This window comes from Planococcus citri, chromosome 1 (assembly GCF_950023065.1).
Source record: "Planococcus citri chromosome 1, ihPlaCitr1.1, whole genome shotgun sequence".
NCBI lineage: Eukaryota > Metazoa > Arthropoda > Insecta > Hemiptera > Pseudococcidae > Planococcus > Planococcus citri.
Window position 1 is genome coordinate 76,605,772 of NC_088677.1, and position 16,387 is coordinate 76,622,158.

Sequence of the window (16,387 nt, forward strand, 5' to 3'; positions counted from 1 at the left end):
TAAAACGAGCCGACGCAGAAACGAAAATTGATCGAAAAAGCTGAAAAATTTACGCAGTGTTACCAAAAAACAAAAATTAAATTGGCTTTACGTTTTTTAGATTTTTTTGTTTTAATTTTTTTTCTCTTTATTTCTACGAAAAATGAAGATTTGTAGATTAATTACTTTAATGTACCAGTTAATTAATAATTTAAATTGAAAATTAATCGAAATAAATCGATTATAATTATTTTTCAAAATCCCAACCAACGTTTTTCAATCGAACGAATCGAAAGTTGGCAACATCGCTCGTGTTTTATTATTCCAAACAGCTGATTTAATTTAAAATTGAAATTGAACGCAATTTTCAAGGACTTTGTGTTCATTTAGGAAGAACAAATAATTGTGTTTCTTTGTGGAAAAAACGTACTAATTTTTGTGAATATTGACATGTTCGTCTTTTTAATTTTTTAATATAAATACTAATGAACACTGAAACAAATAATGAGATTTACTATGTCGACTTCAATCAAGATTGCACGTAAGTTGAACTGTATTTACTTTGTATAACTACTGCGTTTTAATTTTTTATAACTGCAACTTGTACCAAAATAATTCTTCCTTCGTTGATTTACATCATCCTTATATATAATTTGCTGCATTGTTCTACGGTCAAATTCATTCGTCTGGATATTTTCAAGCTATTCGTCGTATCATTTTGTCATCTCTAATATGCAATGCAACGAAGAGACAGCGTCTGTCCCTGGAACCTGATCTTATCATTAGTTTACATTGATGATAAATTCTGATCATCGAAGCTATCATGTTTAATAATCGTAAACGAATATCGAGATGGAAAATTAGATTGCTACCAGTATCCTGAACTCGCTGAGGAGTATTTTTAGCCAAAAAAAGCTTCGTTATTATTGGAGTAGAACGTAGTACAGTACAAAGCAATACGAATAATTTTTTGTGCGTTACTTGCCATCTAATTTATTCGTAGTATATGAACCTGTTACGTAATATGTTTTCAAAAGTATTTGATTAACGTCTGCATTTTAAGACGTAAAATTTACTCCGATCGTTTTAATGTGTATTTTGCAAATAACGTAATTTTTTTTACGATGCAAGTTCCTTCGTACTGCATCACTATACGTCTACGTACAGTACAGTATATCAATAATAACGCAGCTATGTTTACATACACCACCGCAGGTTTTACTGCTGGACATGGTGCTGGTAATTACCTAAACCAAAGATTGGTGTATCCTTGAAGATATTATAGTAGTACTGGGAGAAACACTGAAACTCGAGTAGTATTTGCATACTTGGGAGAATTATAACAGTATTTCATCGGTTTTCTGTTATCATCATCGCATTCGTATCGTCCGAGCAAATAGTATAGCTAAATACCCTATCTCTATCTATCTGCTGGTGTAATATTCAATGCGCAACTCGAGCTGCAGCTATCGTTTGTTTGGATGATTCTTGCCGAGACAAGTCTGTATTTAAATTAACTTCGCGAACACGAACGTGACGTGATCTTGTACAATGTTCCTATAACATGTTCGTTTGTCGACTACAGTAATTCAGTAACCATTTTAATCGTACGTTGTATACACATAGAAAAAATTCTCAGTGCAATTTTTTTTCTCCTCTTTTGTGTATGTGTTATTGATTTTAAAAGGCTACAAGGCTGGTTATTGTAGTGGTTCGTATATGTGTTCGTAATGGGCTCACTATGCAGCTGTGGTTGAAAAATTTCCAAGTGTTTTTGGTTATACTTCAATGCCTGTGACTGTGATTGTGTGTGTATGTCTCTAAAATCGATAATATTTTTATCAAATTTCAAAGTACACGATTGTTTGGAAAACTTTTCACATAATTTCAGTTCCATTTTCAGACTCGAGATTGGTTTATTTACTATGTAATTACATCGCATGTTGTGATTCGTCGTGCTTGCCTTATCATCGAATGCTGAATGGTGGAAATTCCTATCAAACGGTGTGTTCCCCCTCCCACCTCTCACCACTCTTTCACCCATCTGATCTTCAACTCTTCCTGTTTTGATTTTTGATTCGATGAGTTTTGAAAATGATGTACATACTTTCAAACAGTTCGGAGTGATTATTTTTTTTTTGCTGGGTTTACCTACTTGCAAATTGTTACGTTTCTTTATGTAAATTATTAGCCCTTTCGAAAAATCAATTCGTCGAGTGCCAATACTTCTGTCTCGCCATGGCCTCCCTGTGGTGGTAAAGAAGTTCACGTCTTCGTGATTGGTTGGTTTGTAAACGTCTGTGTCTTATTTTTCTCGATCATTATTTCCCAATTTTTTTTTTCTTTGTCTGCGAACTCGAAGAATTTACCTATTATAACGAAATACTATCTACGACTTCTGTTCTGTATCGAGTTCTGTTCTATATTTACTTCTCTTTGTTGTACCTCTACCTACCTTATTTTTCGTTGTGTATGTAAAAATCTGCGAAATATTTGACCGTTGAAAAATTTCAATTGTTCAAGGTTATTGATTTTTGTGTTTCGTTTCCTTTCACTTATCAATTTACCAGGAATGACGATTGTTGGTTGAAAAAATCGCAGTTTTGGCAACTTGCAATCTAATATCTTTGTTTTTTCGACGTAACAATACATTTCCTATTTTGGTTTTTTGTTGTTTTTCATAATAAGTTATTTTTTTTTTGCAATAGTTACGAGCTTGACTTGATAACTCTAATTCCTTCCATGCTGACGATCAAAAGTCGACGAATTTTTCAAACAATTTCAATTCGTATTTTGTGGGTGATAAATTCTTTGAATGGTCCCCCTCCCTCCCATCACCCCAAAAAACCTCCCCTACCTCACTAAGTTGTATGCTAAAGTCCCTGTTCACAGCACCATAAAATTGCAAAAAATGGTAAAGAAATGTAAATGATTGAAATTTTTGAAAAAAAGGTTTCAATTTATTCGTCAGAATCACTCTGAATTATCATATTTTTGAGATAAAATTTCCTCTGGTCCCCTAAACAATGTTGATTCCCTTGTACGAATTCTCAATAAAGTTGAAAAATTGAAAGAAAAATCCACTTTGCCATCGGAATTTCTCTTAGTACTCCCCCCCCCCTTCACCATTATTTTTTCCAACTACGCCTGCAAATAACAGGGAAATCAGGGAGGGTTTTTTGAAAGTGAGTTTATGTGGTTAATCAGAAATTTTTGGATAAATTTCTTTCGTTTTTTTTTTTCAATCTTTGGAGAGCTTTGTGCAGGGAGAGGGTGACTGACATTATTTTTTAGGGGACCAGGGAAGTTTTTTTCTTGAAAAGAAAGGTATTTTGATGAATTTTGAAACATATATTTATAATTTTTGATAAGAAATCAATTCATTGCATTTTTTTTTTTTTTTTTGGTCTTTCGTATCTTTGGTTCGGTTTAATATGGTGTTATTTTCTCATAAATTCCAAGAATGGGGAGGGGAAGGGAGGGGGAAGAGGTGAGGGTATGAAAAAGCGGAACCGTAATCTAATGACCTGCACCTTATTAATGGTAGATAAACAAATAATTGGATGAATGGTCATTGGTCATTAATGATGCTACTTTTCATAATTTTTTCCTTTGTTCAATTTTAGAGTATAGATATTGAAAATTTTATTTTTTTCATTTGATTGCCCCCCCTCTCACCACCCCTCCTGATTCAAGGTCCTGAGCACGTACTTGGTCACTTTTTGAGTAATTTAATTATACCAACATTACTTTCAAAATTTTTGTTACTCGTGTTGCTTTGTTTTTTTAATTTTTAAGAATTCAAATTTTTTCAAATTTTGGCTCTATTGAAGAAAAAAAATTGATAATTTCAACATTTTCAACAAGTGAACAATTTACGAAAGTATTCGTTACAAAGCCCTGCCTTCGGCTAAAATTTTAGAAGTCTCGTTTTCTGCCAAAAATGGCTGAAAATTTTAGCTTTTGTTCGAAATTGCCAAAAAGTGTTGTTAATTTTTTGATTCTTGCCAAAAATTTCCAAAAATCTGTTTTGTTGCCAAAAATTGACAAAAATGCTCATTTTTCTCCAAATTTCTGAAAAAATGTTGTTTTTTAATCTAAAAAAGTCAAAACTTGTCTAAAAGTCTCGTCTTTTTCGAAAAATTGTTGAGAGCATCTTTTTGTTATAAATAACTAAAAATTGTAATTTTTTACAAAAAAATTCCAAAAAATCTCAATTTTTTCAATTTTAAAACTCGCCTGAAAGTTTCGTTTTTCTTTGCCAATAACTTTTGAATAAAAAGCTCAATTTTTTGCTAAAATTGTCAAAATCTAGCTTTTTTGCCAGATATTGGCCAAAATTCTCATTTTTATTTTAAGAATTACAGTCTGGATTTTTTGATAAAAATTTGATAATAGGTAAGTGTCATTTTTTGCCAGTAATTGTCAAAAAGTATTTTTTACTTTTTTTATTGGATTTTTTGTATTTTTTTTTCTGCATCTGAATGTTTTGTCCTCGTCTTGTAACTTTCTTAATTTTTTTTTGCTGATTAAAGTTTTCTCTTTTTTTGAAAAAAAATTGTCTGTGAGGTCTGACAGTCATTTTCTTGAAGTCGAATTCTCTAATAAACTCTCTCTCTCTCTCTCTTGCATTTTCCCTCTTTCTTCGTTCAAGCTGTTGGAGAACCAATCCCCCTCCACTATTACCCTCTCTTCCCTACCTGTCTTCCTGCGTAAGTTTTCAATTAGGAATTATTTAATGAGGTTTAGCTTCTTGAATTTTGTTGAAAATTTCTTGAAAACAAAGCTTAATTCCTCGAGAAAAATTAATCACTCCATAATTATTTTTGTGGGGTTCTTAATTTTTCTCAAAAATTGGAAAATATTACTTTTATGATGTACCCTGCAATTTAGTTCGTCATTTATACCTACTTTTTTTATACGCATAAGACTTAGTTTTTCTCAAAAAACAAATCGATGAAAAAAACGTTGAAAATTTTATTAATTTTTCATCTGAGAAAAATTGATGTTTTTGATGAAGGAAAAGTAGAAGGAAGGCTGAGACTACACATCCTACGAATAAAATTACATAAGACCTAAAATAATCCTTCGGTAGGAGGGAGGGGGAGGAAGGGACCACAAAATTCGAAATTTTCTCAAAAACACAATAATGTAGGTCGATAGGTGTCGATTTTTGAGGACGATGATTTCAATTGTATTTTATGAAACTTTTTAAAGGTTTGGGATCCAAGTACTCGTTTTCAAAATTGAATTGTTAAATTAGTGGTTTTGGGTCTAATTGTCTTCAAAAATGAATTCTGCGTTTTCAAAAAAACTCACATTTTGATACCCATATTGTACTTTTTGAATTTTTTCATTTTTGCACAGCCCCTCTCGTCCTTTGGGTACCAGTTTGTAATGTGGGGCGAAATGGTCTTTAAAAATGAATTTTGTGCTCTCAAAAAATTTACGTTTTGATACCATTTTTTCCTCCCTCGAAAATGATCAATTTTTGCCCTTTCTTTTTGAGAGGTTTATTTTGGGGTTCGGTGTCAAAAATTCATCAAAAATGAAATCGACGTCTTATACGTAAATCTGTGGGATTAAATTTGCCATCTGGATCACTGTGTGTCCCTTCCTTGTTCTTATTCGAAAAGTTGAAGGATTGAAGATTGGAGAACATTCTTAACTCGAATATCAGTGATGATGGTGAACCCCTCCCTTCGTCCCACCTTACTAATTCGAAAAAAACAGCAGACAAAAAATCTAACTGCTCCCAATTCTCAAAATGGAGAAAAATGTGTATTTTCTGGTGACCCCCCTCCCCTCCCGCCTCTCTATACTCTATTCTTCTTTCAACAATTTGTTACGTTCGTTTCATTTCAGTTTATCATTTTTGAAATTGCGATTTTATTCTTCGTGTCGCCATTTTCAATTTCTTTTATTATGGGTACCTTTATTTTAATTTCCGTTTCTCGTTTATTTATTCGTTGAAAAAATTTCTAGTCGTTAAAATTGCATCTGCGAGTTTCAAGTATGTAAATTTTATGTGATTTTTTTCACTTTCTGTCTTCTCAAACGAGTTGGAAATTGGTCGAGAGTGTGTCTCTGACACCGCAGTTGGTTCATTCCTCTCTTCTTTCTTTGTGTTCTTATATGTATTTACTACTTTGTCTCTGGATATCGTTCTCGTTGCTGGGAAAAATGGTTCAAAATTTTTTTTCACCCCCATTGATCCGAAGTTGTTCATAAAGAAACTGGTTCGATCAACAACGTCCTGCATCTCTTCTTCTTTCTCATTGCTTTCATGGCTCGTCTCTGTGTCCAGGGTGTCTAACAGGTACTGCAGGTACTGCAAGTACTGTAAAAGTACTGCATTGAAATCCTCGGTACTGCAAGTACTGCAAAGTACTGCATTTTGCCTGAAAAGTACTGTATTTTTTCTCAGAATCATTGATTTAAAATTTTTTAAAAACCTCAAAATAAATTAATTGGTAAAAATTTAAAAAAAAATGTTCATTTTGTACCTCAAAAGATGGCAACACTTGTTAAATTAATACTTGTAAAAATTTTATCGACAAATTACAACCGTTTCAAAAATATTTTTTTTCTGAAGGGGGGGGGGTCGGTGTAAGCTGGATTAAAAAAAAGAGGTAATGCAAAAGGTACTGTAAAAGTACTGCATTTCTTCGGAGAAATTTTGTTAGACACCCTGGTGTCTTTTGTTTGAAAAAATTGTTTTTTTTTTCTTTTCTCAATATCATCTGTTGCTCGAGCGAGAGTTTGGCTGGCTGGCTGGCTAGCTGGCGAAAAACTCGATAATACGTATGATGGTTCCATGTGGAAGAAAGGTGCTGTGATAGGTGATGGCGCCAGATGTTTATTGTGGTCTTTTGTATATTGTACTTGCGGAACCACGTCAGTATTAGTTGGTTGCAGAAAAGAAAGCGAATAGAAAAAAGAGGGAACACTCTCGTGCTACCTGTGTCCAAAAAATGAATCAAAACTATATCAAAGAAGCTACAATGTGTGTGCGTGAAACACCTAGATTCTCGTCTGGAATAATTTTCTAATGCGTAGATTTAAAAATAGTTTAAAAATTTTGACCTTAATTGATTATTACCTACGCATAGTTCGCGTGGACTTTAATATTTTAATTTCCAATATATGCCATATTTTTCGACGAGCATGTTGACGAACCGGTTTCATTACGATAGATTCGGAACGATTGGAAAAAACAACGTGTAAAGGTGGTAATTGGTTAATGTTCGGGTTAACGTTATGTTAATAGGGTTTTTTCTTCTACTACCATCAGGCAACCTAGTCTCATCATCTTCTGTAGATAATCTCTTTAGGCGAATATTACACTCGTCGTATGTGTGTCTTTATCTTTAATTTGTTTGAATTTCTTCGCGAAATTTCACCTATATAAACTGTGACATTTCGCCTAGAAATAGGACATCTTCACACAATCACAGGCCTCTCTTCGTATTTTACAGATTACCGTATTGACGAGATTAAAGGGTAAAATCGCCGCGCGATAATCGAATATCGTTGATAAGCCGAGTTGAAATAGGTAAATATTGGAAAAAAACTAGGTACTATACCTAGTGGTGTAAATTTTATCGCGACCAATATTTTATTAGTACTTTTTTTGATGGCTTTAATAATTTTGGTCTAAACAACTTTGGCACGTACTAAGTAGTACTATTTGTTCTCAGATTACGAAATGTTGTCGGTTTTTATGTCGATGTCGGCGGCATAATTGATTCGAGATTACGTAGTGTTTCGCGTATGTACGATGCACGTATTATTATAGTACCTACTTATACTGTGTGTGCTATCGTTATCAGCTGAGCCATCGAGTTTGTGATGTGTATTCGAGTTTTCGCGATCGTTGTGCGATCGTAGTTCAGTGCAAGATTCGTTCGATCGGACGCCTCGACGACTCGACGGTGCCCTCTTGTCTAAGGGCTTCGAACTATATGTACCATGAACATCGATACTGCGGATATTTTGCATATGAGCTTTACAAATGCTGAGAATAATTGTCGAAAGTAAGTCTATGGTGTGGCCCTTTTTTTGGGTTTGATCATTTTCTGATTATTTTGTGCGTTGGTTACCTGCCTGCCTGTCCCTTAATCTTGATATCTGGATATTTGAGTCGAGGATCCAGAATTTGTCTCCCCTCCCCCTACCTTGATCCATGTGAATCGAGAGTGACTCAAATCTCCTGCCTGTCTTCTTTCCTATCTGTTTGATTACCCGGATAACTAAGTAGGTACCTACCTATTCCCTATTTAAACACCTTGTCAACGAACGACCTACTTATACACACGTACCTATTTCGCCCATCTCCCCAAAACTTGACCACCTGCGTCCTCCTGTCCACCTTCTTGCCCAAATACTCGATCCAAAACCCTACAGGGTGATTCTAAACTATACCTATGTAGCTAAAGGAGCACCAGCACCTTATCGAATGAAAAATGACCAACATATACTATACTGATGGATGATGGATTGTGCAGGCGTCTCTCTCTCTCTATCTCTCTCTCTCTCGTCTCAACTTGAGTCAAAAAAGACCTTCGTCGATTACCTTGTACGGATTCTTCGCGCGAGCCAGAGCCAGCGTCAGCGTCGTCCCTACAACGATATCGACGAACGCATGGCCAATGTTGAGAAGGTGGCAAACCGTACTGTATGGTGATGAAGAGGGCTGAGGGGAAAAGCGCGAACTCGACTCGCTGAGACAGGAGATATGTGTTTCGCGCACCTTTCGGTCTCGAGCCCAGTGTTTGTATATTAATAATCGTCGATCGTTCGTTCGTTCAAATGTGTCCTATCTATCGCGGTGTTAGTGTGCGTGGTGTGTACATAAGAGAGTATATAACACAGAGGCCATGTAACAATAACATAATTACCATGGGCCTTCGAGTACGAGAGGCTCTGGCTGCAGAGTGTAGAGAGGTAAAACGAAGCAGGCTGTTTGCACTGGCCAATACCATAGCATCGGACCAGAGAAACTGTTTTAGTGTGTCAGTATGTTTACTGTTTAGTGTGTGCTGTGTGTACGAACGACCAAGTACAGTACTCGTACGAGCCAGACCACGAGAGTCTTTGCCCTCTGGTGATGTAGTTATGCAATTGGTTTGGTTGTTGAAGAAGTACGAAAGCGATGATGAGCTGAGTGGTTTGGTGAAGAGGTTTGTGGAGTGTTGAATGCGAATATGTTGGGTATGCAGTGGAGGTGTTGGAGGTGAGGTGAGGTGAGTAACAAATGTGGAGTCGGAAGGTTTTCAGAAAATTGCCTCTAATTTTGATTTTTCATGCATAAATATCTGGTTTTGGCCCCACCTTGAGAAAATCTTGGCTACGTGGAGGGGGGGGGCTCATATGAAGCTGTGTGAGGTGACAAACTCAATGGAAAAATCGATTCTAAATGTCAAAAAGAGATATTGAAGCTTTGGTATCAAAATTTTGAAAAAATTGCTAAAAACCCTTCACTAGGTGTAGTGTAGGCACGGGGAGTAGGGTGTACCCTTATTTTGCAAAGTTGGAATTTTCCACCTTTCCCCTCCCCTCCAAAGTTGTCTGTACCTCGAGTGAGAGAATTAATAACTCTCTATTTCGTATTTTTCCCCTGTCTGCAAAAAAAGTTGTGCCAGTAACCCCCTCCCACCCAAATTGAAAAAAAAAACAAAAAAATGTTTAGGAATTCGATTTATTAAAATTATTCTTTATTTTTGCGTCAGCATAGTTTTGAACATTCCCCTTTTCAAAAAAAAAAAAACTTTCTGGCCCTTCGAACCATATTAACCTCATAGAAATGAGCCCCCAAATTTGAAAAAAATCGGAAAAAATGAGAATAAGTCAGTCAAAATCAGGGAGAATTTTTTGGAGATATTAATCTTATTTCCACATTAAAATTATTCTACATAACCCCCGTTTCGAGAAAAAAACCTTCGTTGGACCTCTAAATGATGTTGGCTCTCTTGTGTAGAGCCCCCCCCCCCAATTTGGGAAAATCAAAAATAGATCGGGAAGAATGTTTTGGAGATATCTTATTTCCACATTAGAATTATTCTATATAACCCCATTTTCAAGAAAAACCCTTCGTTGGACCTCCAAATGATGTTGGCTCTCTTGTATAGAGCCCCCCCCCAAATTTGGGAAAATCAAAAATAGATCAGGGAGAATGTTTTGGAGATATCTTATTTCCGCATTAGAATTTCTATATAACCCCCATTTAAAGAAAAAATCCTCGTTGGACCTCCAAATGATGTATGGCTCTCTTGTATAGAGGCCCCCTGTCTGTTTGGGAAAATCAAAAAAAATAAAAATAAAAAATTGATGTCTGTGGAAATTTTTAAAAAATTTTTCTTTTATGGGTAGAATCTGCCTAAATAAGCACAGTTTCAAGAATTATAGCCGGAATGATATATGTACTTAAAAACTTCTGAAAAAGACAAAATCCTTGAAATCTTTCAAAAATCGCCTAAATGATTGAAATTCGATCAAACATTTTCAAAATTGCATGAAAATAGGTGAAAATGTCTTGAAAATAGGGAAATTGATGAAATTTTGATAAAAACAGAAATGCCCAAATTCCAAACAAATACATAGATGAAAACTGCTAAAAATTGGTCAAATATTACCAAAATTAATGAAAATTTGAGAAAATTACAGCAAGTTCCCCAGAAAAATAAATGGTAAAATTGGCTTTGAAAGAACTGAAAATTACTAAAAGATTTATGAAATTGTGACAAAAATGAAACGAAATAAAATGAGATGGCGTAAAAACAATGCTCATAAATGATTAAAGTATCTTAGAATTTGAGCAAAATTTCGTGTAAATTGCGTAAATAATAAAGCATCCATAAAATTAATTCAATGTCACAAAAGTGGAGTAGAATTTGGCGAAAATTACGTGAAGTTTCATAGAAACTGTAAAATTTACATAAAATGACTGAAAATGGTCAAAAATTGGTGTAGATATTGTAAATAAATTACAGTCCGCTGGTAAAAATTTTGAAGTTACACCTCCCTCCCCCCTCCCAATTTCAATAAAAATGAGTTATTACCGAATTATTTTGAAGTGACCTTGCGACCTAACAAAATAGGTTAAAATTTTGCAAGAAATTCGAATATTTCGACAAAAATTATTTTATAACATTTTTGAAAAATTTTGGGCCCAAAATTGGGTTATGATTATTAAGATTTGTGTCATGCTCTCTAAATTCGATACGTGATTGGGCTTCGAAATGGAGAATAATGATAAATTACTTTAAATGTATTCATGTGACATTCACTAATTTATCAAAATGAATTAAGATTTTGCGAGAAATCAACTTTGAAGTAAAGCCCTCCCCCCTCGCCACCCAATCTCGAGTAAAAATGAGCTGTTGCAGAATTATTCAAAAGTGACCTTGCAACCTATCAAAATGAACCATATAATTTCGTGAAAAATTCAAATATTTCGACGAAAAAGTTTTTTGAACAGTTTTGAAAAATTTTGAGCTCAAAATTGGATTATGGTTTTTGAGTATTTTGAAAGAGTCATTCGACCTTATCCTATCAAAATGGGTTGAAATTTCGCTAGAAATTCGAGTATCTCGATGAGAATGTTTTTTTGAGAATTTCTGATTTGATAATATGTAGTTTGAAGAAAACTTTGGTGAGATCATTTTGTAAAGACGTACCAAAGTTGGTGTTTTACAAGTTTGATGTAAATATGTAGTTCTAAAAAAAAGTTCAGTCAAGTTGAGCTTTTCAATTTTTGCTGGAAAGATCTCAAAAACATGGGGTAATGGTGGAAATTTTTCACAATTTCAATTTGGCTTTTTCTCATATTTCGGTCAAACAATTAGTTTTTCTCAATAATTTATTTGTTGTGCTGAAAAGTTGAAAATTTTTTCAATTTTTGTAGCACACTAAGAAAATCGCTTTTTAAGAAAATGAAGGGTTAGTTGTAATAAAATAACCTAGAAAACTGATGTTGTGAAGGTGTATTAAATTTTTCATACCTTCTTGTCGAGTGTGATTCATTTTTTAAAACAGGTTGTCTCTATTTTAACCATTATCACAAAATACATAAAAATAAGAATAATCAATCGAGGAGTTGGTATAAAAAAAATCTCCTAAGTAAAACTTTTTTTTTCGAATATTTCTTTCTCAATTTTTTCAAAAGTAGACACTTTTACTAGATTCATGTTGAAAACCCGTCACAATCTACCACCACCTCAATCAATCCCCCCCCCCCCACTTTAATTTCTTTTTGTGTAGTAAGCTCGAACACACTGTTAGTGAAAAAAAATCGAGATTTCTCTCATTTAAAAAAAAAAACAAAACTGATTGTTAAGAAAAGCTGAAGATCCTACTAGAAAAAATGAGAAAAGCAAAATTGTAGAGCATCATTAAATTTTTCATTTGTTTGTAGAATGTAATCGAGTTTTTTTCAAGATATTTTCGAGTCAAATTTTCAAAAATACAACTTTATTGGAGGATTCAGGTCACCTTGTAACCCTCTACCCACCTGTAAACCACTGATTTTTTTCAAATTCAGAACTACAGATGGTTAATTTTGAAAAATCCGTCTTCGATTAGGAATATTTTGCTGAAAAATTGTTTAGTCTATGTTCATTTTTAGTTTCACCTCTTTCGAACAGAGGGTAGGCACTTCGACAATCCGTTTTTTTTTTTCAATTTCCAGAAAATACTTTGGTAGGGGGCGGAACTTTTTTGAGTTCAATTTTTCATTCATTGAGCTTATTTTTTGATGACCCCCCCCCCCCCCCCACTTGAAAATACAAGAAAGTTGCATTTTTCAATTATTAGTGTTTGTGAAAAAACTATAGTGAGGAGAAATTCGCCCAAAATAGCCCTTCATTTCCTTACTTCCAAAGTATGAAAATGCATTTTTCTCACACTTTTCAAATATAAAAATGAAAGATGATCAAAAAAATTTTTACATGAGAAATTAAAGAAGAAGGTACCTACTAAATAAATATTCAAAGTGCTCAAGTTTTTACCATTTTTAGAGGTATTTTCACTACAGATTTTGGCTCGATTCCATCAAACTTTTTCGATTTGTCATGGTTTTGAAGCACTAAGTATCAAGTATCTGTATTCTTGGCTATTTGATTCAAATGACTTCTGGGCAAAAATTTTATGATTATATTCAGCCAAAATAATCACTTTTCAAAAATCATCGCAGGCTTCGAAAATTATGATTTTTCAAAGAAACGAAATTTTGAACCCTCTCTCCTTCTTCCAATGAAAATTGAAGCTTTCATTCTATACTGCGTTCTCAATCTCATTATTTTTTAATTCCCTTAAGATGGTTTTGAAATGGCCCATCTTTCTCTTCATTATCTGCTGAATGATCAACTTCAAAGTAAACGTGTCAAGAAGCTCATTTTCCTAAAAGGAAACCAATCATCGCACACGTCGTTTAGAAGGTCCACACTCAACACCTGAATATACATAAAGACATGGGAACTCCTTGTACCAGTTTTTTTTGTGTATTTGCGTTTTACTTCCAAGTTCTAATTGACTAGGTACGTTCCTTGCAAAAAATTATACCTAATCGCAGTACTCATTACGAGCGAAATATCTGATCTGATGCAACTAGATAAACAGAATTATCTGTCGTAGAGTGGGGAAAGACCTGCAGGCATGCAAGGTCACACTTGCATCGGTAGCTAATTTCATCAAAGATCGCACAACAAAGCACTACATGTGTCTCTCTCCCACTGATCTTCTCTTCTCCATCTCCTTCTCTCGGTCTCTCCATTGCACCGATATACGATGACTAAATCCCAACGTAAACAACCCAATATGCATATATGTACAAGTATTCATCTAGTCATCTGTATTTCTAATTCCACACACATACACACAGACACACAAACATCCTCCTAAACAACAGCTGTTAACTTGTTCTATCCTCACCGGACGAAGAGATGGATAGAAAAGTGCCATGGTGCTGTGCTGTGTCGTTGATCAGCTGACTCTCTTTTCATCTTCGTTCTCTTTCCGCTCATTCGTGTGATAAAAGACACCGAACACCGACAGCGACAGATGAGAATGAATAAGCGTTTGTATTTTGTACATTTGTGCTTTATAGGATCCTTTTGTAATTTAGCATCTAGTTGGGAAAGAAGAGAACAATCGAGTAGGTAGGGCTTAGAATGCATCAGAAATGCAATTTTCAGCCAAACTGTGGTATCTGTAGCCCATTTCGTGATGTTTCTAGCAACAACGATGACCGTGAATTATAATTATCTTATATAGCGGAGATATCGTGGTGTTTGGCCCTGGTTTCTGTCTCTCTCTCTCTCGCTTTAGTTCTGTAGAATCTGTACCACGTAAAAATATACTTACGTATCCATCGTCCAATTCAATCTATACGAGACAAGAGTAGGTTCTAGTCGAGCTAATGATAAGAAATGTATGTACACAGTATTTCTCAACGTCGACTTCGACGTCGTCGTCATCATCGTCGTCGTTTTTTTTTTTCGTACGGTATATTCAAGGTCTTACTCGAGACGTCATATTTTATAGTCTATATACGATTTAATGGTTTATATCGGTTGTCTAATGTCCATATAGGTTGTTACACACCTAAACATATACAATTTTGTTCAGACAATAGTGCTTTGTAAAAAAAAATTAAATGTAATCGGTCATAGTGCTTTTCTGAGGTGACCAGCTGACCACATTTGTGCCTCTCTCTTGTCTAGAGTATAATGATAGAGGATCTCAGATTTTACATGGGAAGTTTTTCTCAAATCTGAAATGTTTTCCAAAATTCTAAAATCAACGTAAGAAATTGAAATAGCGAAAGGTAAAGTGAAATAGGAGGATATAATGATGAAGGCTCGGTTGCACCTTGTGGTGCTAATGATGTCTCCCGCGTCTTGAAAAAGCAGTCTAGGTTGCTCACGACGAGGTGCGCAGCGAAGTGAGAAGTAAATGAATTAAGTTGATTAATGATCGTAAGTATTAATGTCAAGTTTCTTCCTCGAGGAAAAAATGTGTAAAATTTGTGTTTTAAAAAGTTCACGTTGCTTGAAATATTGAATTTGTGATTAAGAATGATGATGAGTTTTTTTTTTATCTTGTTGAGATTGAGTAACTTGGTTGAAATTTTTGTAGAAAATGATGGGATCATGTTTCAGTTCGATTAAAGATGTATTGTATCTAACCTAACTGATAAAAATGGGTGTTGAGTACTCACAATGATTATCAATTGAAATAATAAAACACGTGATTTTGAGAACTGAAATCCTCGAGTCTTGATACGATATCTGAAATTCGAAGATGAGAGCTGATTGAATTAAGAAAGATAATCCATAAATGTAACGCTTCTAAAAAAAATCTCGAAGAGTCACTTGACTTGAACTTGCTAATGTTACATAAGTACATCAAGTACTGAAATAAGATAAGTACCTATTATTTATAATGGAATCGAATTTTATAGCTTAGGTATTGAATTGTCTGTCGAATTAATTCATCATTCGTGATATTTGATAGTTGGTTGATTAATTCTATCTACATATTTAAGTATTTATTATTTCGCCTCGTATGTTATCAATTATCATTAGTGGTAAGGTACTTGGTAGGTAGGTAGGTACCATGTTACCTTCATTAGAACTAGGTTTTTTCCATCCTCTATGGTAATTTTCTATAATTTATAGTCGTCACTCTTACAGAAAGTTATGTAATTTTTATCAATTTGGAAATCTACCTTGAATTACCATGCTATTTTGCTATTAACCATTGAGGAAATTTGCCAAAATAAACGGGGTGTTTATTATTTGTGTGATTGTTAGATAGTGATTCATCAGCTATCATCAAATGTTTTATTATCAATTAATCAATTATACTCAACTTTTGAGTCTACTTTCTCGAGATTGATACAGCTGGGAGAAAATCTGTTTGCGAGGTTTTGAAAAGTGATTGACAGTGCTTCCAAAAACGTTATCAAAAAATTCCAAAAGTTACAAGTTGAGCTTATTTTGATTTTTGAAAGCTCAATTTTCGAGAGCTTGCCAAATTTTGGAAGTTATAATTTAGAAAATTGAAAAAAAAAAACCAGAAAACATACATTTTTATGGTATTTTTATATCTGTGTGCTTTTCCTGTTGGGATTTGGAAAATCGTGGTAAGATGAGGAGGGGGGGGGGGGTTACGGAGCCTCAAAATTTTGGTCAAAATGTAAACAAATATAAAATTTAAATATAGTGTGACATATCGATTTATGAATGCGAATATTAACTTCGTTTTTTGAACCGAGCCCTCTCACGTACCCCTTCTTATTGACCCCTCCCCCCAATTTCCTGGAAAATGAACAAAATATTGTGATATATGGTTAATTGAGTTTTTGGGGATGCCGAATACGAATATCAACTCATTTTTTTGATTCGAT

General features: G+C 34.3%; 1 protein-coding gene across 14 annotated transcripts in view; it reads left to right on the top strand.

Annotated features, from left to right (window-relative positions):
* The first annotated feature begins 346 nt into the window (after nucleotides 1–346).
* The window catches only part of Atg18a (Autophagy-related 18a), a 39,035-nt gene continuing 22,994 nt past the window's right edge, over nucleotides 347–16,387 (top strand). For 2 of the 14 annotated variants that reach the window (XM_065347194.1, XM_065347278.1), the window contains exons 1-2: nucleotides 1,496–1,791; nucleotides 7,458–8,015. In XM_065347194.1, coding sequence (XP_065203266.1) covers nucleotides 7,951–8,015 — 65 coding nt within the window. In that variant the 5' untranslated portion in view covers nucleotides 1,496–1,791; nucleotides 7,458–7,950. Of the gene's footprint in view, nucleotides 521–1,439; nucleotides 1,792–2,260; nucleotides 2,276–7,457; nucleotides 8,016–16,387 lie in introns of those variants that run through there. The other 12 variants (XM_065347286.1, XM_065347295.1, XM_065347254.1 and 9 more) reach the window with 11 other exon arrangements.